The 23,170-nt window shown below is 39.9% G+C and overlaps 1 protein-coding gene and 1 non-coding gene across 5 annotated transcripts in view; one reads left to right on the top strand and one right to left on the bottom strand.

The window, feature by feature from the left end:
• LOC111869092 (coiled-coil and C2 domain-containing protein 2A) overlaps nucleotides 1-23,170 on the bottom strand; it is a 111,179-nt gene that overhangs the window by 24,802 nt on the left and 63,207 nt on the right. For 3 of the 4 annotated variants that reach the window (XM_033753285.1, XM_023860308.2, XM_023860310.2), the window contains 8 exons: nucleotides 11,616-11,730; nucleotides 10,054-10,221; nucleotides 9,209-9,347; nucleotides 7,612-7,729; nucleotides 5,642-5,949; nucleotides 3,104-3,422; nucleotides 2,213-2,463; nucleotides 1,100-1,342 (listed from right to left, as the gene is read on the bottom strand). In XM_033753285.1, the coding sequence (XP_033609176.1) occupies nucleotides 1,100-1,342; nucleotides 2,213-2,463; nucleotides 3,104-3,422; nucleotides 5,642-5,949; nucleotides 7,612-7,729; nucleotides 9,209-9,347; nucleotides 10,054-10,221; nucleotides 11,616-11,730 (1,661 nt within the window). Of the gene's footprint in view, nucleotides 1-1,099; nucleotides 1,343-2,212; nucleotides 2,464-3,103; nucleotides 3,423-5,641; nucleotides 5,950-7,611; nucleotides 7,730-9,208; nucleotides 9,348-10,053; nucleotides 10,222-11,615; nucleotides 11,731-16,857; nucleotides 16,949-23,170 lie in introns of those variants that run through there. The other variant, XM_023860309.2, reaches the window with a different exon arrangement.
• Nucleotides 17,026-17,097, top strand: Trnag-ucc. The gene has a single exon. It is a non-coding gene; the product is annotated as a tRNA-Gly (tRNA).

Genomic DNA, 23,170 nt, shown 5'->3' with positions numbered 1-23,170 from the left:
AATTACAGATTCAAAGATTTAATATTGGACTGTGTAGAAAAATGACTGAACCAAACAAACTGGTGGAGAGGGAAAAGAGTCAAGGAATGAAGTGGATGACGAATCTATTGAGTCAGACTCGAGTGCAGTCACGCCTCCGCCCTCGACCTTGAAAAGACCACCAGTGAAAGAACCAGTAAATTGTCTAGAGTGTGGCTTGAAAATTCACAATATGGTCCATGTTCCTCCCAGTAACAAGAAGAATGGTGCCTTGAGAAAGTGTCGCGTGAGTACTAAGCACAAGATTAGAAAAGAAACAAATATCATGTGTGCAGGCTGTGGTGTGGCTCTCTGCAAACTTTCATGTTTCAATATTTATCACATGAAGAAAAGCTAATAAAGAGGTATGGAAAGGCATTTATTGCATAAAATATTGTATTTTAATTAGTTCCTGAAAATTTCGTTTTTAAAAACCAATTTTTGTTGAAGTTGTTTAGGAAAAAGTAACTACGTGCATTTTTGCGACATAAGGTTTAAAGGGCCTGCCAGGACAGGAGTGGGATTTAAATACCCTTCGCACCAGTCAAAGAGTTAATTTAGCTCAGTGGCCTCCTTTGGAGACATGAGGTTCTTTTACGTGCCGTAAAGCTACGACATGGGACCCACGGCTTAAAGTCCCTCCCGGAGGACTTGTTCCCTGAATTTTTCCGCCCTTAAAAATTCCACGACCTCCGCCGGGTTTGAACCCACGTACCTTGTGTCATGAGGTGGGAACGTTACCCCTAGACTACGGAGGCCGCTTATAATGCCATGTAGTCTTGTGAAAGTCAAGTGATGTGTCATGGGAACATATTACCTCAATCTTCAGCGCTGAAGAGTAAGCCAAGCAAGAAACCAGCATGAAGCAGACAGTAAGCAATTAAACTCACCAAACAAATTATATATAATTATATAAATAATATAGTCCCAATATCAATTGCATTATAGTCTATTCAGCAGTAAGAGAGGAAAAACACGCAGTGAGACAAGCAAGCATGAGTTTTTCATCAGTCTGTGCATTCTGTGGAAAGAGCACATCAGAACTGAGGTGACATCTCCAAAACAGAAGTGAGTGCCCCACCTGCTGGGAAATGGAATGTATATCTCTGCAACCAGATGGTGCGCAAGGGTGCCCCCCTCTTCATGTAGCTCCACCTTAAGGCTCTCAGGCCACTGCAAGATGCGGATTGGGAACAGTTGGCCGAATGACACAATAAATCTCGGACCCAGAGGCTGAGGGCGTGAAGTGCACACTTCCTTCTGGTTGTAGAAGATCTTCACATAAAGTTCACACCTTTTGACGGCTGCTCTCCTCTCCTGTTCACTGCAGGAACACAGTCACATTATATTTAACAGGAAGCAGCCTAACCGCAGCTCTTCAATTGCAAAACAAGATACAAATGTGACATTCAGAAAGCCAAAGGGGCTATCTGCTGTTGGTCTATACACGAGACTTACATACATGAGTGCATGACATGTCAATGGAGTTTTCTTGTTTGAAAACAAAGTGCTTATAAAATATTCTGACATGACAGCTGAAAGCCAGAATAGTGAAATAAATAGATGTGGCCATTGCCAGGCAACAGTGCGATAAACACGTGTCCCCAGCAATGAATAAACGTGCAACAATAGAGGATGTGGTGTTTTCTATGCAGCCATTGCTAGACAATGGCACAGTAAACACTGGCCAACACAACAAATAAACACACAATAGAGGAACTGCTAGAAGTGATGTCATGTACACAGTCCATGCTGATGTTATATAATGAGAACCAATGGGCCAAGCAAGGAGTCAGAAGTCAGTCGGAGGTCAGATTCGGCTTGAGTTGCATTGTTAGCAGCCGTTAAGTAGCAATGACTAGTGAACAAACAGGAGACTTTATGTGTGCTGTAGTTGTAGTGATTTCAAATGTGTAAATCAGTAAGACTGTTATAGTTATTTGTAGTTATGAGTTATAAGCATTCAATAAATCCAATTACAAATCCAAACACTATGTCTAATCATTAACATGTGACAGTACTTATTTTGATCTAAAAGAAACTTTAGGCAGTTACACAACAGCAATTTCATGAATTATAACTTTTATGCAGGACCTCCATGACTGCCTTTGAGAATTAAATCATTACATATGTGTGATTTCATCACCTGAGTCAGTGCTGATATATAAATTCATCTACTAGACATTTCACTTACTTGGGACAGGCAGGATTCTGATCAACATGTCCAGTGGTTGTCAGCTGCAGGTGAACTTTGGGTTCTCCTGGCGGACGCAAGGACTTGAACAACCGTTCTGTCACCTCTGACCTTATTGTGCTCATGTCCACTTTAGCGGGTGGTTTGGGTTCTTCCCCAAGGGGTTCCATCATCTCCTGCTCCACTTCATCACCAGACTCTTTCTCAATTCTCTGTTCTGCTTCCTTCTGGTACTTCTTTTTTGCTTCACGCTGAAATGTTACACAACAAATCATTCACATTTTGGAAGAACTCAAATGCTTCTGTTGACTATGTTAAACATTATCTGGTGAAATTTTAATATCAGATCTATGAAAAGCAAAGAGTGTAGAAGGTGGGGTCAGAATTAAGCTTACCAATTTTATAAACCAAACAACCCACAGTGACATTGCATGTATGAATTGTTGATTGGTAACACTAGCTTGGTATCCAGCCATCTACTGAACACTGCCTGTTCAAGTCATTTCAACACAGTAATTCTGCTAGAAAAGTGGTCCAATAAAATGTTCAGAAATTACTTGTTTTCCAGCAAGTGAGAAGTACATTGCCGTCTCATGTATATACATGAAAGTGCCTCTTAAGGTACAATATTAAAACACATTTTCAAGTGGCAAAAGTAAGAGAGTAAATTTGCCCCTCTGCTTAAATAAGCACCATGTCATGGAGACATGTGGGGAAAGAGGCAGTGGCAGCCCACTGGCAACATAAATATTGGAGAATCAACAGAGAGATAGTGGTGGTGCTGGTGGTGATAAACTATTTTGATTTATTTTCTTCATAATGTCAGTAATATAGCAGAGAACCCCAGAAGGCGACACCAATGGTAGTCTTGGAGGTTTTGTTGAGACCTACCAGCGCCTTTCTTCTCTTTTTCCACAAAATAAGCTTGTCCGAATATTCATCTAGCTGCTTGTTGTATTCTTCCTGATACTCTTCCTCAAGTTCATCTATTTCCTTGCGAATCTCTTCATCCCATGCCTTGATCTCCGCAGCTGGATCCTCAGCATACTCCTTGTGAATCTGTAATTTAAGTTGTGTCGATGTGTAACCCTGAAGTTCCCTCAGCTTTTTGAGGTCACGCCACGTAATCAGTAGGTTACTCAGCAGCTGACGGTTGTTGTGGCCTTCTGTCTGCCTCAACTGGCGTGCCTCACGGACCTCAGCAGCATACCTGCAATATCACACAAGGAAAGTATTTGCTTATCCCAAACATGAAACACTACTTTATCTTACGGTTGTTTCTTTAGCTAAATAAATGAAACACTGCAGGGCAGTAGTCACTGTACCTGAATAGTTTATATGTTATTTACTGGTGCCATATCATTTGCAGAATTTATGGCCCAATTAAAGAAAATCATATATGGAGATCAAGATACGTGTATAACTATGAACTTTACAAATTATATAATGAACCAACCAGATATAGTGGAAGTGACCAAAGTAAGGTACTCGAGATGGCTGGGACACCTTTATAGAATGCAGGAGCAGAATCTTTGCAGCAAGTTAGCTCTACATAAACCAGAGGGCACTCGACGAGTGGACAGACCTACTTACTGGTGGCTAGATGCAGTTGAAGAAGGTTTGAAGACAAAGGGTGTTAGAAATTGGAAACAAAGGCCGCAGAATCAGGACCAATGGAGAGCATTCATAAAAGAGATCAAGGTTCATCATGAACTGTGGGGCCTGGAGGAGGAGGAGAACTCATTTGCAGAGGTTGTTCAGCATGAAGATGACGTGAAGGTCACACACACACGTGACACACACATACCCAGCAGGCCCAGCAGTATAACACACGCAGTCACAGGAGCAAGACACAACACCAAGCACAATACACACACGAAAATAGGAAGAATACTCCGATAGAAGAAGATGGGTGTGACTCGCGTATTGAGATATGACATAAGGATGACAAATCCTGAACAGTTTTAATATTCTTAATATTTAAAATTTATCAATATATATGACGAATATATATTTTAGTTATTTTAGTATAAAGACAACAGGGCATGCAATGAAGTAGTTTGACGTACATCGAAGAGCACCTGAAGATGGCACTTTTGTGCTGAAACACGTAATGCAAGAGAGAAGAGTAAGGTGAATAAATGTATGCACTGTAATAAATCATGGACGTGAAGGTCATTATATATGGTACCATAACGAATATAACTAGGAAGTTAGGAGTCATATCCTATTTTAATCATTTACTAAGAGAGATTGAGGAAAAACTATGTTCTGTGAGTCATTTGTAATTACCAGGCATGTGTGTCAAACATCACTGAAAATGGATCTGTGATCTCTGAAAATTGTAACAATCATTTTTGCACAGTTATTTCATTATATCACAGTGGCCAAAAAAAGTTTCCTGCTTAGTTTCATCTCTCTTGCAGTAGCGAACAGCACAGAAAAGCAAGAAAATACAATAACCACATTAAACATTCATGAAAAGAATCATCTCAAAAGTTCGTAACTTGTACAAATATCCTCTTTGTCACTGGAACTCTAAACTTTTCATGAAATAACCCAAAGATGAAAAATTGATGTCCTCTTCCTTTGTTTCTATTACATAATTTTCATTATTAAAACTACATAATGTATGTAAATAAATGAATAACAAAGACCATTTACATAATGGTTCATCTATTTTTGTGACAAAAATGGTTAATTCATTCAACTATATTTAAAATATCAATTTGACTTTTGGAACGTTTTGTTTTGCTCATTTTTTTCACTTGTCAAAGGACATTGCTCCACTATTTGAATAGCACGACAACTACATTCTTTTTCGGGGACCAAATTCTTTCATGATGTTGGCAACATTAAAACACAGTCCATCCTCTGAAACAAAATAATAAGCCCATAGAATTACACAGGTTAATTAACACCTTTATAATACTGCTAGTGTGACGGACCAGGATGAACAAAATTAAGCCCATAGAAATTCATTAAATTTTCAGTTCAGTGACAAGGGCTCACTTCTACTTGCTTTATGGAAATAAAGATGAATAAAACACAGCAAAGACATTTTCCCAAGAAAATCAAGTATTTTCTGCCACATTATTTGTGTATGAAATTCATTTTAAAGGATAACCGATAGATTAAATGATTATTTTTTCAGTTGACACACTTTTTCAACTGCACCATATAAATTCTGTCAGACAGTAGAATGAACGTGGATGATTAATTGCAAAGGTTATGGAAGGAAGTGGTCATGGATGATATGTAAGGCGTTATTGGTGCATTTATATGGAAGGACTGAGGAAACAACAAACATTTCAGTTTGGATATCTCTGGGCTGAGATTCAAACCCATGTCCTCTTAAGTATGAAGAAGGAATGTTAGTCATTCAAATGCAAGGTTTACTTTTTAAATAAAGACTAAAGTTACAGTGACCTCTGTAATCTCTCCAACTGCTGAGGGCTGGCATCAGCCATTTGTCTAAGGGCCTTCTTCAAGCTATCCCGAGCCCTGCGGAGAGCCTCCAGTCTGCCTGCCAGCCTCTGCTGTTGTCCCAGCACTATAGAATGATTGTATTTCTGGTACAGTTCAGTGACACGCTGTGCCAAAACGTGCTCTCTACTGAATAGTGGATGGTGGCTGAACGACACAGAGCAGATGTCCAATTCCAGCAGATAGTGATCCTCTACACCAACTTCACCAGGCTGAACTATGTACTTGTTCTCAAAATCGCTGATTGCTGCCTGAAATAACAGGAAATTCAATGTTTTCAATGCTAAGAATGAAATATCTCTACCTGAAAGCACTAGCCACCTGCTATTTAAATACTGGTAAAGACATATACTTCTTGCTAGCTCTCTGATAATCCAAACCGTACACTTGTATTTGCATCACTTCACAAATGACGTTCAAGTTACCAGTGTTATATGTACTGAAAAAAGGCAATTTTGCTAAATGAAGATATCATGGAAATGGTCAAAAATAGATAGTCTAATTCTCTTTTCCTTGAATCTGATGTTTTACCCTTTCTGTTCACAGCTAATATTCGATAATTATTTTTCAATTTAACCATAACCACCATATATAATATAAAACATAAAGTCCATACAAAAAGACAAGTTTTGCAAGGTGCAAAGCCCAAAAGAAATGCGTTAGTGGAAGACTGGCTTGGATATATATCGGAATATAGGCCTGGTGCTTTATCAAAGTGATGGAGTATGCTTACAATGGACGCATTTCATGGCCGTCCCTCCATTAGAACCAGGAACCGGATAAGGAACAAAAACACCAACCTATTGGTAATTCCTAGTGGCATGACAAGTCAATTGCAACCACTTGATGTGTTAAGTAACAAACCATTGAAGGATGTTCCCATAAACACTACAATGCCTGGCTGAGTAAAGACAATCACATATTAACATCTAGAGGCAATTCGGTTTCCCCTGCCAATCTTCATTCCACCAAATTTTCCATCATCATAATCACCAGGGGGAGGTTACAATAGGCCAATCAGTGGCTGCTGTGCCAAGTGGACCCAGTTGGACTCCACCCCCCACTAAGCAAATTTTGGAAAAAAAGAAACTCTATAGTTAGTGCCTCGTAACTTTAGTCGCGTGGAAAGGTAAACGCTGTTGTGGAGCACGCAAAGCTGTACGCTTGCTGTGATGACGTTCAGAGCTACTCCCCAAGTTGAAAACATTGCCTGTGGAAACCAACTAACAAGCAACACAACGTACTATACGCCTGACCACACTCTATGACGCTACATTCCAAACTGGTAGTACCCGTGCTGATGTAAGCTGATAAGACTGCCCCCCCCCCTAGTTCTGCAAGAGATGGCATGACCCCTCTACCACAGCTAGAGTTCCGAGAAACTAACAGCAGTGGAAATGTAAAAAGAGCATCAGCATCAATAATGGTAGAGAAGATATCAGAAGCTTGGAAAGAAGTGCCAGTCAATGTTATTCCAAAATCGTTTTTAAAGTGCTGTTTGTTTAACGCAGAAGATGGAACATAGGATGACATTCTTTAGGACAATAGTGAAAAAAGTGGTGAGGGCACTCATCTTCAGAAAATGAAAGTGCATATGAAGGATGATTGGACAAACTTTCTGATTAAATAAAAAAGATAGATAGGAACGTGCATGCAGTGAAAATTTTAAATTTCCTTTTCATTCTGGTATATTTTCCATTTTCTTCACTTTAAATGTGTTGTAAATATTGTGTTATTTTAAGTGATTTGTCATAAATAAACTCATTGAAATAAATACACCTTTATAACTTTTTCCTAAACCTCTTATTTAAAAATTGGATGCGTCTTCAATTCGAGGGCTTCTCATATTCAAAGTAATATGGTATATGCTGAGACACAGACACAAACAAACAAACAAACGTTGAGATGTTTACCGGTTTATATTCAGTGCTTAGGATGGGATTTATTTCCTCAAACACTGGAGGGCGAAATGGAATCTTCCTGCAGGGGTCCCGTTGTGATATAATTTCACCATCACCACCAAACCATTTCCTGAAACAGCCCCACATTTCATTTAACAGATTACTTGTGGCACCCGAGAGTGTAGTTGGTTGAGGCACTTTGCTACAAGCCAGAAGGTTGTAGAATCAAATCCCAATGAGGTAGATTTTTTTCAATTTACCTAATCCTTCCAGCCGCACTATGGCCCTGGGGTCGACTCAGCCTCTAACAGAAATGAGTACCAGAAACCTTCCTGGGGGTAAAGGGCAGCTGGCGCATAAGGCTGACAGTCTCACTGCCATCTGTGAGTCGATTGTCTAGAAAATGTGAGAGCCTCAACATCTCACAACCCAATGGGCCTCCACGGCCTGTTACAGGGACAGCTTTACCTTTTACTTTTTACTTACTAATTCAGTTCAAGGAGCATCAGCTGCATCCATAACACATTCATGAAACCATGGGGCCTCCTGCTCCAGAAGTAGAATATAAATTACAGCACTCAAATACAAAGCACTCAGGAAAATATTTGGACCTAAGATGGATGAAGCAAAAAGACAATTAAAGACATTAATAGCGATGAAAACAGTTCACCCAGCATTGTGAGGGAGAGCTGACTGTGTAGTTCGGATGACAGAGGCAAAAGCTGCATATAGAATTTTGGCAGTTGAATCTCTTTGAAAGTAAAAACTTGGAACACAAAGAAGGATAATATTAAGACAGATCATTTGAAAATAACTTCTGAGGATCATATGTGGATATGTGAGTTCTAATATTATCAATATTCATCTTTTTGTATTCTGCTACCAGAGAGTTAGTTAATTGCTTATGAAAACCCATACTTATTTTAAAATATACTTTCATACTTTTTATACTCAGGTATTAATAGTGTTTCTAGACATAAATGTTTAAGAAAAATAAAAGAACAAATATAAGCTGGAATAGATCAGTTGGTATATTAACTAGACTTAGGGCTCAACAACTGAGAAATCAAAGGTTTAATTATCAGCTTGGTCAAGAGTTTCTCTCTTCTCCACAGTCTAGGGACCATCCAGCCTCCAGAGCATTGGGTACTGGGTCTCATTTCCCACATTGTGAGTTGGCAGATCATGAATGCTCCTGACTCGTATTTGGGATGTGCTCAATTAAAACCTTGGCAGGGAGACTGACTAATCTGACTGAAGATTTTCATGGTGTTCCTCAGTCCCTCCAGGTATATGCCAGGACAGTAATTCAATTATTCCATGACAGTTTCCTTCTAGATCCCTTCTAATTTGCCATTCACCTATCATGCTAACATTCAACACTATATAGTGTAGCTACTAACAGCACTTTCAATTAACCCACAAGAGAAAGAAGATGGAGCCACATTCCACGTCACATTCACACTCTGCACTGGGAACTTAAAATCTCACATGACATAAAAACTGTCCATCCCTGCCTATAATCTGACATTTTCAAACCCGACCAATCTCTCCTCTCCACATCTATCCTTATGTAGCCCATTCATTGTAGTATTTCCATAAACCTCACCTATCCCCACCAGCCAACAGGCGTCGCTCTAATTTGTTCCTGTTTCGGTTGGTAACAGTGAGACGGCTCCCCACATACAGACCCTCCTCTTCTGGGTAACGGACCTCAAGATCAGGCTTCAACTTGTCTTCTAGTGGCACTGTGTACATAAAATAACTTTGAATTATAAAATGCTAACAGTTAACTAAGTTTCTTGTGCTGTTACTCAGTACAGCAAGAGAAATTCTAAAAAATATCACTCATTCGAATAATACTGTAAAGTATTAAGTAAAACTGCCACTCTTCCCAAGCACCACAACAAAAAAGCATGTACAAGGAATGGGCATAAAGCTTCATGCAACCTTAACCTTGATACCAGACAGAGGTGAATGGTCAGATTTTTGACTAAGGAACTTCACTCCATCCCCACCCCCACAGGCAAACAGCCCCTAATCCCCCCAGTAACAGACTGGGAATCTGACCCCTATAATTCAGAATGTTGGGAATATATCTCTTCATAACCACTTTTCCAGACTGATTCTGGGCCCAACACAGCTTCCTAGACACAAGGCCAGTCAGAGCATGAAGTTTACCATTCGTCTCCTTTTAGTACCATACTGGAAAACATGTGGCGCTTACAACTCCATTTCCCTATACACTTGCATGCTGCAGTGCTCAGAAACACCTCTACCAAGATTAAAATAAAACTGTTGGAGCCTACTGAATTTTTGAGGTTGATAAATCATTTTCTTTACTTTTTAATATTCTTAATGTTTATGGACACCTCATTACATCTTTGTTCCTCTTAGGTTTGTACTGTGTGTCCTGGTACATGATTTCGAGTCAAATCATCAGGAGGGGCTCACCTGGAGTCGTGCTGGGGTGGAAGTAAAGCTCTTGCTCACGAGCCTCTTGTTCTTCTCTCTCGTACACAGGGGCCACCATCTGAACAAGTTCCCACTCATCACGTAGACCCAAATAGTCAGCTGTTACCAACTTTGTTTGCTCTTCACCACCCTCAGGTTCTTCACTTTCTGTAACATCACATATTACTAGCATAACACCCATTAAAATTCCAGCGGGAAATCATTGCAGTTATCATTATGTTAATCAAATCTGAAACATAAATTTGTTGCGAAAACAATTTTGTGTGCGACATATCCCCCCCCCCCAACAAAACAAACTTCATCAAAAATACTGACCTCAGCAACTTGAAAGATGTAGCGAAATAGATACATTTATACCAAGATACTAAACTTGACAGACCAACCATGGTCCTGTTGTCACCTAGAATGCTATGTACTTTTCTTGGCACAGATATAAACTGCGATACTGAGTCAAACCCTTTATTTCTGCTGTTTTTCTGCTCAGTCACCGGCTGAGATTAGCTCTTTCTAAGGGATCCAACGGAATAGGTGTCTCTCACCTCACTTGAAGACGGAAACAGATCCAGTTTCCAAAATATTGTGTTCTCTGGTTTTTTTTTTTTTTTTAAGATTGCTGTACAATAAACAAAGTCCAGAAACCCGGTATTGATGAGTGTTATACACCATCATCAGAAACCTTTAGAATCTATTAGCATAGTTGATATTTCAATAAATATTAATGTGGTCCCCTGTTTCTGGGTGATTGCATTGTGCAAATGTAGGCTGACTGCAGGAGACAAGATCTATTTTAGCATCGAACTGCTTGCAAAAGCCTAAAATCTTCAGCTAATATGGTAAAATTTGATATCTAGCACCTGTGGAACCAAAGGGTTGTCTGATATGTAGTTTTCTGAATATTAGAACGTTATATACAATGTGTAACTTACTGACTCAGGATAGGGACAAGTAGGGGGCTCTTGTGAACACAGTAATGAACCTTTGGGTTCCATAAAATGTTGGAAAGTCCTTGAGCAGCTGCATGACTAGCGGCTTTTTGAGAAGGGTTCAGCTCCATGAAATTAGTTAAGTGTTCCTAGCAACTTCATGGACAGACCTACCCACTTAATATGTCACTTCATATCCTGTCCCATGTTCCCTGCCTCAGTTTCTAGTCCATTTTTATCACTAATTACACAATACGGTGCATATACAATCTGAAGAAAACAACAGGACACAAATATTTTGCCCTTTCAATCATCATATTCACAATAAGTCAGTTTCTTCTAAATAGAGTTTTCCAGATATCAGAGCTTTGACTGTAAATGTCATCAAATATGGTGTCTCTCTTTCAGAATTCCCCACAGAAATATTAGATCCTAAACACACCACTGTTCTGTATTAACTACAGGGACAAATCAACACAAAACTCTCCATTCAGTGTCAAGGACAAATAGATCTGAGGCACCTGTGTAGTTTTCTATAAAACTTTCCTCACAATTTTGGTACAGTTTTATTGTAATTAACCAGCGTGGTGTGGCAGAAGGAACAAAAATGGAACTCACCACCCTGAGGGCCACTGGGGCTGGCTAGTGCTGAGTGTGTCTGTTCTTCTCCTTCTCTGTCATCCTCCACATGCATTTGTGTGAAGAAATCATATGCAGCTTCATTACTTGCGCCCTGCAGAATGGGACATTCCTCGTGAAATTATAAATATTCAGAATTATACCAGTGTCTTCTTCTCACCTCTCAGATGTTAGAAACATTATATAAACAGTCAGCAACAACAAGGTGTACTGCACAACAACAACAACAACAACAACAACAACAGGTGGTTAGGGATTGATTCCCAGCCAGGACAAGGCTTCCTCTCAGCTGCTTTTGTACCCAGAATATGACCCAATCAACTTCCTGTGCAGGACAACTACACATCTACAGCTAGGACCAAGTTTAAGAATTGAATTGAATTGAATTTATTTACATTCTATAAATCCTAAGCAGGTTAGTACCTTTGGATACAGAACAAGTCAAAAGGTTACATACATAAGTACAGGCAATTTTAGCTTAAAAATTAATATAACTTAATTTTACATCATTCTCTATTTACATTGAAGTATTCATCTAAAGAGTAGAAGGAATGAGCATGTAGATAATTCTTTAACTCTGATTTAAACTTTTTAGTATCATTGCCCAAGTTTTTAATACTTTGTGGCAGATTGTTGAACACTTTTATGCCAGTAAAGTAGACTCCTTTTTGATATACTGATAAAGTTGATGAGGGTAGGTGGAAGTTATATTTTTGTCTAGTATTCATGTTATAGACATCAGAATTTAATTTGAATTTATCTTTGTTGTAAACAACAAATAGGAGAAGCGATAATATGTATTGCGATTGAAGCGGTAGAATTTTTAATTTCTTAAATAATTCTCTACATGAATCTCTACTTCTACATCCTGTAATGATTCTTATTATATTCTTTTGTATTTTAAAAATTATTACACTATGTGAAGAGTTCCCCCAAAATATTAATCCATAGTTCATAATAGAATGAAAGTAGGCATGGTAAACCATCTTCAATGTTTCCTGTGACATAAAAGGCTTAATTGATCTCATCGCATAGCAAGCTGCATTTAATTTAGGTATAATTTGTTCAATATGTATTTTCCAAGACAGTGTACTGTCTACATGTATTCCAAGGAATTTTGTATCAAGTACTTTACAGATTAATTTGTTGGCATAACTGATGTCCAGATCAATTTGGTGGTTGTTTTTAGTTGTGAATGATATGTAATGGGTTTTATCAAAATTTAATGAGAGTAAATTGGCTTCGAACCATCTGTTTAAGGCTTCAAATACAATATTTATGTCATTTTTAAAGTTTTCAAATTTAGAGTTCTTAAATATTATACTAGTGTCATCTGCATATAGAATTGGTTTAGATTTATTGTTGATGGTTTTAGATAGATCATTTATGTAGAGAAGAAAAAGTAAGGGACCTAAAATTGATCCTTGTGGAACACCGTGCTTTATAATTCCCCAGTTTGAAAATGCATTATGACTGGAGTTTTTATTATTTATTTCAACTCTTTGATACCTGTTTTTGAGGTATGATTTGATCCATTCATTAGCTTTGCCAGTTATTCCATAGAAATTTAATTTCGATAGTAAGATATCATGATTAACACAATCGAAAGCTTTTGCTAGATCACAGAAAATCCCTCCCACAATTAATCTGTCATTGAGAGCACTTAAAATATCGTTAGTTAGTTCATAGGTTGCTTTTTCTGTTGTTAGGTCTTTCCTAAATCCAAATTGCTCTTTGACTAATATGTTGTTAGAATTTAAGTGTTCAAGTAGTCTATTATACATAACTTTTTCAAAGACTTTTGAGAATGAAGTCAATATGGATATTGGTCTGTAATTAGAGATGCATTTTCTCTCTCCTTTTTTAAAAAGTGGTTTCATTACAGCGTATTTTAAGCGTTGAGGAAAAGTACCTGATGATAAAGATTTATTACATAGATGATTCAAGGGTGAACTGATGTAAACAGAGCTTGCTTTAAGTAATTTGGTAGAGATTTCATCATATCCATGTGAATTTTTGGGCTTAAGGGATTTAATAATGTTTTCAATTTCCTTCCTTGTTGAGAATTTGAGATTGATATTTGGAAATGAATTGTTAAAGGCACGAGACAGATAGTATATTGGATTATTATTATTATTATTATTATTATTATTATTATTATTGGAATATGTTTTCTCAGCTAATGAAAGGAAATATTCATTAAATGCACTTGCGATAGCTTGTGGATTGTTAGTGGACTTCCCTTCAATATTCAAACTTTGTACGTCTTCATTAACAGATTTCTTTCCTGATTCAACTTTCACAATATCCCAGGTGGTTTTAATTTTATTGTTTGATTTTAGAATTTGGCTGTTATAGTTATTCTGTTTGGCTTCTTTAATGACTTTTGACAAAATTTTACAGTACATTTTGTAGTGACTTTTTAGTCTTGGATCATTACTGTCCCTACTGGCCAAATATAGTTGTCTTTTGTGTTTACATGAAGTTTTTATTCCAATTGTTATCCAGGTGGATTTGTTTTTATTTTCATTTTTGACTATTTTTAAGGGAAAGCTTGAATAAAAGATCCTCAAGTATGTGTTCAGAAAGCAATTAAATTTAGAATCAATATTATTGCTGTCAAATACATTGTCCCATGATTCATTACTTAATTTTGTGACAAAATCTGCCATCGTATGCTTGTTGATTTTCCTTACTGTTTGATATTGTTGATTACTGGGCTGAAGGTCAATATTATTTATTTCTATGAGTTGAGCATCATGATCGGATAAGCCATTTATAAAGGGTCCTACAGTATAGTCTCTTAATTTTGAGTTATCAATGAATATATTATCTATCGCTGAACTAGAATTATTTTGAACTCTTGTGGGAAAGTTAACAGTACTGGAGAGATTGTAAGATGATAACAAAGAGTCTAAATTTAGTTTCCTATTACTGTCGATGAGATAGTTTATATTTATATCACCACAAATTATAAATTCAACTTTTGAACTATGCAGTACATTTAGGATGGTTTCTAATCTATTTATAAAGTGATCGAAGTTTCCAGATGGGGCTCTATATAAAGTCAGTATACAAATATTAGAAAAAGGAGAGTCTAACTTTAGAGCACATGCTTCCAGATCCTGGTCTTTGCAATAATCTTCTAAATTTATTTTAGTAAATTTTAGGTTTTCATGTACAAAAATACTCACTCCTCCTTTCTCCAGTGTTTTCCTACAGTATCTAGCACCTAAATTATAATTTTCTAAGTGAAGATGTTCTAATTCCAGCTGTTTCATGTGATGTTCAGTAAGGCACAGTATGTGTGGAAGATTTGAATTCATGGAGCTTATTAGTTCATTTGTTTTGTTTCTCAATCCTCTTATATTCTGATGGAATATTCTTAGTACTTTATTATTCACTGAATTTAGTAGACTGCAATTACCTTTTCCGATTTCTATTGGTTCACTAACATTATTGTCTGAAAGATTAGTTTCTTTTGCAATTTCTTTTACTTGATAAACTTTACTTGCACTCTTTATCCTAAAAAATGATTCTGAACACCCATGACAACTGGAATGTGTCTGCCCTTAATGCTCTCTGCAATGAGTCGCGTCAGCTTGTCCTTGCCTCGAGGATTAAGATGCAAACCATGGACAGTATGTTCGCTCCTCAATATTGAAGAGACATCAATCGCATCAATGTGGGCCGCGCCGACCTCCACAAGCGAACGCTCAAGCCGAAGATTAATCTCCCTTACACACCTGTTAATCCATGGCTTGTCATGTCGCCAGAAAAGACCAACAAACCTCACATTGGTGTGACTAGTTTTCTGGGCAATGTCACTTAAATCTTTCTCAATTTGATAATTGAGGTTTCTCTCCAAACTGTTACCTGGCCCCCCAACTATAACTACCTGATCTTCCTTACTAAAACCTTTGCACAATTTTCCAATGTCCCCAGTGACATTGCTCAGATCAGCATTGGGCTTGAATATGCTGGTCACAGCATATGCATCTCCCATTGCTTTCTGTAGCCTCTGCCCGATACCCCTACCATGACTGCTACCCAGCACTAGAATCTTACGCTTAGGCTTAGCCTCTAACACAGGCTGATCTATAGCGTCACCATCAGTCTGAGGCCCTAGCATAGCTAGAGGTTCAAATCGATTGGTTAAAGCTAACTTAACATCTAGTGAAGAAGGAACTTTTTTAAGTTTTCTTCGGGAGTTGGACACAGTCCTAAATTCTTCAGGACAATTATCTACTAAATTTAATTCCCCTTTTAAGAGGTCAATCTCAGTTCTTGCAAGTTCCAGCTCCCTTTTCAAACTCAAGATAGTCTCCTCTTGTTTCTTTATTACCTTGGCTTGCACACAGGAGTTGCAGTACCAAGGTAATATGGCCAAATCACTATTGGTGCCAGAGCACTCCCAATGAAACCACAGGCCACAGTCCTCACATCCTGTCCCCTGGCTAACCTTCCTTCTGCAGGCCCCACATTTACCTGCTAAGTCGTTACCCCTTGTGGTCATTATTACCACTTATGTTAACTTATAATTCAGTACTAACTAACAGATATATTTAAAGAGTCTAATTTGTGATTAGAACTTACAAGAGTATATGCTGGCACAAATCTTTTAAGGCCCACTATATACCATGATACACTTATTTTAGGTTAGGCCCACTGGTACACTTGCAATAGTACAAATCAACTTACTAAAGATATAAAATAATACACAGTGTTTTACTTCCATGCTCCTGGTTTACCTTCATTGTCTCTTCAGGTAAACCTTTAAGTATTAAGGGAAAGATGAAGGTAAAAGTACAGGTGCAGTGCATGTTGGTGTTGTTACTGCACTATTTGTTTGCTTGTTTGTTTGTTTTTGTTGTTATTATTTGAAGGCAGAATAGCTCGGTCTGTATAAGACTAAGCTGACGGCTGAAAAAGCAAGGGGTTTGCGTTTGATTCCTGGGAGGAACAAAAGATTTTCTCTCCCTCATAATGACAAGATCAGATTGGGGACCACCCGGCCTCCTGTTGAATGGTTACTGGGGACCCATTCCTGCTGGTAGTGTGGTGGGGCATGAAGTTGACCTCTCCAACCCATATCTTGTGTCAAGCTGACCGCTCACCTGTAGCTAGTTCTAAGGTCAAGAAAATGTGGGTCTATACACCCACTCCCTTATATACCTTCATGGCGTAGTGCTTAATTAGGTAACTACGAGGACAACTTTACCTTTTTTTATACCTAGGTGGAGTTTGACGTTGCAGAATCACGACCCACAAGTTGTGAAACGCGAAGTTGACTGCCCACACAACAGAGAACTGCGCATGTTGAGACCGAAGCACAAAGAGAGAACGTTTATACCTTACTATGTATAGCGAAGAGAATTAGAACTTGCGTGCGATGGTGGTGTAATGGTGAGCATAGTTGCCTTCCAAGCAGTTGATCCGGGTTCGATTCCCGGCCATCGCACTTTTTTTTTACTTGTGTATTTATTAATAGTTAATGATAAAAAAGTTTTTATTGCAAGATAAATCCCAAACCCGCGTACATTGGTGAAGTAAAATAATCGATGGTACTAAAGAACGCATTGGGAGATTCATCCCAAACCCCTTTTAGGTTACTGTAGTGATGAACGAAAGTTTATGAAAGATGAAGGCAGAAAAGACTTGAGCGTGTTCTACACATTTCACTGAATTTGATAGGTCCTACGTCACAATGACTTTTCTCAGTGGCAAATACCAAAGCCACGACCGGGGGTCTCTTAATATGTTCTGGGTGAGGGGCAAATAGCAAACGCTTACAATTTATATCGTGCACGGTACAGTCGGTATAGCCACATGCTGGACGGCCGGTGTTCGATTCCCAACAGGGACAGAGAATTTATCTTCTCCATAGCGTTCAGACCGGCTTTGGGGCTCACAATGCCTACCGGGGGCTCTTTCCCCGGGGGGGGGTAAAGCGACAGGGGCGTAAAGCTGACCATTCACCTCCACCTTATACTGAAGTCAAGAAAGATGGAGCTATACCTCCACTCCCTCCTACGTCTTCATGGTGTGGTGCTTAATTAATTAAGCATAGGAACAGCTTTACTTTTTACTTCCTTTACCGTATGACTCTACAGCGAAAAAAAAAATAACATAAACGAGAATAGCTCAGCTGCTCTGAAAATGTCACTTGCCATTACGTGCACCCCAGTCCCTCAGTTAAGGAGACGACTAAAGAGTTCCTCGGCACTTCACTGAGATTCGGTTCGCAAAGCGGGGATGACCGCGTGATTTGTGATCATCAGCGAACAATGAAGAGCGTATCATTAACATCTCAAGATCCTCTCACTTTCGAGGGCACCCAGGTTTCCGCGAGCCTCGTTTCCATATAGTGTAGTGTTACTTGAACACCTTGACGCGAATAAGTACGTTTGAGATCACCAACCAATAAAAATTGCTTAGTTAGTTAGTTATTTAGAGAGGGTGGGTTTCCCCATGCACCGCTACCAGTTTCATCTATTGTGCTTCCCTCTATGATATTCTACCAGTCTCTATACCCTACCGATATTGGTGCGTACCATCAGTCCCGACCGAGCCAGCGAGTTCGGCCTCTACTGGCTTGGCGGTATCTATAATGCTTCCCCCATCTATCAGAGGCGTTAGAGACTACTGTTGGGCGGGAAATGTCCTTGAATTTGGCTCAGTGACCTCCTTTGGAGATATGAGGTTCTTTTACGTGCCGTAAAGCTACGACACGGGACCCACGGCTTAAAGTCCCTCCCGGAGGACTTGTTTCCTGAATTTTTCCGCCCTTAAAAATTCCACGACCTCCGCCGGGTTTGAACCCGCGTACTACGAGTCATGAGGTGGGAACCTTACCTCTAGACTACGGAGGCCGCTAATAAAAATTGCTTAGAATGTTGCTTGATAATTTCATAATATAATTACTAATGAATCTTAATGATGTATATGAAATACTTTTCTGTTAAATCGCATGTCGGTAATGTAGTGTAGCCTTTTAGGATTAAAATTAGTTCACAATCTTTTTCGGCCTCCCCAAGGGGGGACACGGCTTCAACTTTGGGGAATAAAGTACATATGCTGGAACGGTACGAACCCAAACAAAATTTGTCCAACAACTTTTAGTTCAGACCTCCCGCCCCCCCAAATACGGAATGAAATTAAATCCTTTGGGAGATGAATTTAACGGGCAGACAGATGTAGCGATTTAAAACAATGAGATCACCATTAGACGTGACCCGTGAAAGTCAGTGGGCCCGGTAATTCGTTTCAGCGAGTCCATGGCAGATAAAGGCGAATCGTCTGTCGCTCCTCAACGTCAAGAGGTATCCTACCAAAAAAAATGTCTAAAGAGTTCAGTTTGGGAAGTCCAGCTGACGGAAGCAGTTGTGCCTATTTTCATTTCCCTTTCCGGGTCATCTGCCGGCTGGAGCCACCACCTTCTTGCGCCTCCTGGACACATGGCAAGGCAGCAAGCAGGCCGTGCTATTGTGCACGTGGTCCCACATGGGCATAATACCACACGCAGGGCCTATTAAAAGGGCTTCACCGCATCAACCTCCCTCCCTCCACCCAAAATAATATATGAGACGACATTTCTTTCTTCCTTCCTACGTTCCTTTATCTGTTTTGTTTTTACTTCGTTTCTCGCTTCCTCTCTCGTTGTCACTTATTTATGTATTAGTTTATTTTGTTTTCATCACAAAAGGGGATCCAACATTTATTAATATAAGAATCTGACCTTCTCTGTGGTCTAGTGGTCAGAGTTCCTGGCTACAGGTCCAGAGGTCCCGGGTTCGATTCCCGGCACTACCAGATTTTCTGGGAAGTAGTGGGTCTGGAACGGGGCCCACTCAGCCTCATGAGGATAATTGAGGAGCTATTTCAAGGAAATAGCGGCTCCGGTATAGAAAACCGAGATTAACGGCCGTGGGGATCTGTTGCGATGACCACGTGACACCCTCTATTCGTTAAAGTTGGCGGTCGCTCGGTCGGTATAATTCGCTTGCGGACGACAGGCCACGGAGTTATGTAATAAAATGGAGCCTCCTATCGAATGGATATTGGGAGGTAAAGCGGCCAGGGCATGAAGCTGACCACTCAGCTCAAACTAGTGCTGAAGTCAAGAAAATACGGATCTATACATCCACTTCCCCACACGCCTTCATGGCGTAGTGCTTAATTAGTTAAGCACAGAGACAGCTTTGCCTTTGCGTAACAAAATGAAGTTTGTGGTTCTGGAACGAGAACTCACGACCCTCAATGATCTCCGCATTAACCTAAACATCTGCCACCTTTTCCTGTAACAGACTGACCCTCATGCCAAGCTGTCTTCTTTCTTTTTCATGCCTTCTCGTCAATCCTATTCCTCCATCTATCTTCCCTCTAGGCTTGTATGCTACAATCTGTTCTATAATTCCGTTGTTTTCAATTTCTAGTCTATTTTCCTTATTTTGAGAGAATAAAAGTAGACTTATGAGACCACTTTGCTGTCTGTGTCTCTATGATCACCCCCGCCCCCTCAACTTTTGAATGCCTGAACCAGTCTTTATGAAACCTGGTATATATATCATGGCACCTGAGCCCACCTCAACGGCCTACTTCATAAATCCCTCCCATCAGTCTGTCTATACATGTATCCCCCTATCGTTGCTACGCAACGGCTTCGTAAAACACTTACCGCGGCAAGGAATATACATGCAACAACAAAATTGTTGGACGCGTCGTTTTCTACGCCGTCCGTGTCGTAAGAAAGTAAAGTAAACGATTGGTTAATCACAGAACTTCTTGTTCTTGCATGTTCTTTGGAATTATCCCGGTAATTTTGTATAAATTTAATGACTGGCTGAATTCTGTAATTATTTCAAAACATCTCTATTTTAGTCATTTTCTGATAGTGTGTACCCCGCATTTTTTCCCACTCATTTCATGTCCGATGATGCTAGTATGTTTTCGTCCCTCTCCTGAAGACATGCCACCTTACGAACTGAACTGTTGGAGCAGACGACGAACTGAACGCAACAGAACAAGGAAAGGCGCACGTAAAAATGCAGGTGGCCACATACACGTGAGCATCGCATGACAAAAAGGGTCAGAAAGGTGAAAACCAAGTCAAGAGATTTATCTGCATTATGAGTCAAGAACTTGTCTCTCTTGCTGACCTAGACACAAATGTTACCATGGAAACCGGATGTACGGATGCTGATCTGAGAAAAAAAAGAGACGCAAGGACTTTTTGAAGTAACATTGCCAAGTATTATTCTAATCTGGAAAGCATATATTTTCCAAATGCTCTCTTATTGGCCCTGATGTCCATTTAGGCCTGGTCGGGGTCGGGTAAATTGCTGCTAGTCCTCGCCAGCATAGTCATTCCTGGTCCCGTGTGACTCCTAACCATATCTTTCTGTCTCACGACTCTGAGAGTTGTGTAACCACCCCTAATGTCCATTTAGGCTAACTGCATATAGAAATTTATTGCGAAACTAATTAAAAATACAAATACTGCATTAAATGTGAAAAAATTCTCCACAGGGTCAAGCGTGGCTCTAGGGTTCACCCAGCCTCCTATCCAATGGGTACCTTGGAGGTAAAGCGGCCGAGGCGTGAAAGTGACCACACACCTCCATTTAATGCACAGGTGAAGGATGGTGGAGCCTTAATTAATCAGGCAGAGGGAAAACTTTGCCTTTCATTCATTCATTCACCAATGGCTCTAGAGCCCTTTGTTGGGCCCTGGCCTCTTCTTCAGTTTCGTAATCTTTTTCACACGGTCGGTAGGACTCCTTGGGCGGGGGATAAGCCCACCGCAAGGCCACTACCTATACACAGAACAAACGCAGACATAGACATGCATGCCTCGAGTTGGATTCGAACCCATGACCCCAGTGTTTGAAAAGGCGAAGACGGTTCATGCCTTAGACCGCATGGCCACCGTCGTCGTCCTAATTTCGAGTACTATCCTAATATTCGCCTGAAGGATTACCACAGGAATCCTCATTTGGAGTACTATCCTAATATTCGCCTGAAGGATTACCACAGGAATCCTCATTTGGAGTACTATCCTAATATTCGCCTGAAGGATTACCACAGAAACCCTCGGTGAGGATATCTTGTCCGCAGACCAACATTTTAACTTGGGACCTCCCAAACACGAAACAGAATTTCTACACATTCGGCAATGACGCTCGGTCTAACAGTTATCATCATCATTTCATGGATTAAGCAAATCTGTTCCGGCCTTGTTACGTCTCCTGCCATCTTTTATATCTTCCTATGCCTTGGCTATCAGACGGACTATATTTATAAGCCTGAAGGGAAATGTGAATCTGTTGTACCATCTGCCAATGTATTTCCCATATTCTGTAATTTCTTCATAGGCCGGTACAGGGAAGATACGCAGCTCAGTTCGCACATCCTGTGACAATTCTGGGGCATTTCACTTCCGCTGCTTCAATCAGTCTAATTCTAGCATAAATATAAAAAGGAAATACTCAGAGTCTCTCAGTACGCAACCAGATTGTTCCTCTGTTAGAATTAAGCAGTGTTTAACCCTTTAAAGACCGATCGGTCAGTTAAATTGCTGCTAGCCTTCGCCAGCACAGTCATTCCTCGCTTCAGTCTCCTCGCGATTCATGACCAAGATTTGTGTTCCCTCCTAGACATGTACGTGTTTCGAAATGGGGCCCCCCCTCTTCGACGAGGGAGGGGTCGGTGTTTCTATATAGGCGTTACGTTTGTTGTAACCTAGTTTCAGCACGAGTATATCCGCGCTGTCACGGCGTCCAGGTCACTATGGACTCTGTGCACCCTTTGTCACTGCACTGCACTAAGTAACATTTATACAAGGCATACAGAGGTTTCCTGTCAATGCAGGCTTGTGCATGTAACTGCTCTGAAATCACAGTTAGTCAGCTGAACGGTCGTAGGTCTGACCGCCTAAAAGTTTAAGTCTCTTACAATTCCTATGACTGGCTTCTCCTTTCCCAGGACCACGTACATTTGGATTTAATTTCTTCTAAATAATATATAAAAATTCAGTTCGATCCTCACAGGAAACATATTACGTCTCCGGTACAAAGCCCAACCGGTTAATGTTGCTTAGGAAAACAGTCGCTGTTTATTGTGAGAACCATACGGAACACACAGATACACTCTGTGGGCAGAATATATAGCAATTCAGTTCGTACTCATAGGAAACACATTACGTCTCCGCTACAGAACCCAACCGGTTAATACTGTTTAGGAAAACAGTCGCTGTTTATTGTGAGAACCGCACAGAACACACAGATACACTCTGTGGGCAGAATGTATAGCAATGCAGTTCGTACCTCACAGGAAACACATTACGTCTCCGGTACAAAGCCAAACCGGTTAATGCTGTTTAGGGAAACAGTCGCTGTTTATTGTGAGAACCATACGGAACACACAGATACACTCTATGGGCAGAATGTATAGCAATGCAGTTCGTACCTCACAGGAAACACATTACGTCTCCGGTACAAAGCCCAACCGGTTAATGTTGCTTAGGAAAACAGTCG

Source organism: Cryptotermes secundus, unplaced genomic scaffold, assembly GCF_002891405.2.
Source record: "Cryptotermes secundus unplaced genomic scaffold, Csec_1.0 scaffold546, whole genome shotgun sequence".
Classification (NCBI taxonomy): domain Eukaryota; kingdom Metazoa; phylum Arthropoda; class Insecta; order Blattodea; family Kalotermitidae; genus Cryptotermes; species Cryptotermes secundus.
Note: the sequence above shows the minus strand (reverse complement) of the source record. Positions and strands in the feature narration are given on the sequence as shown.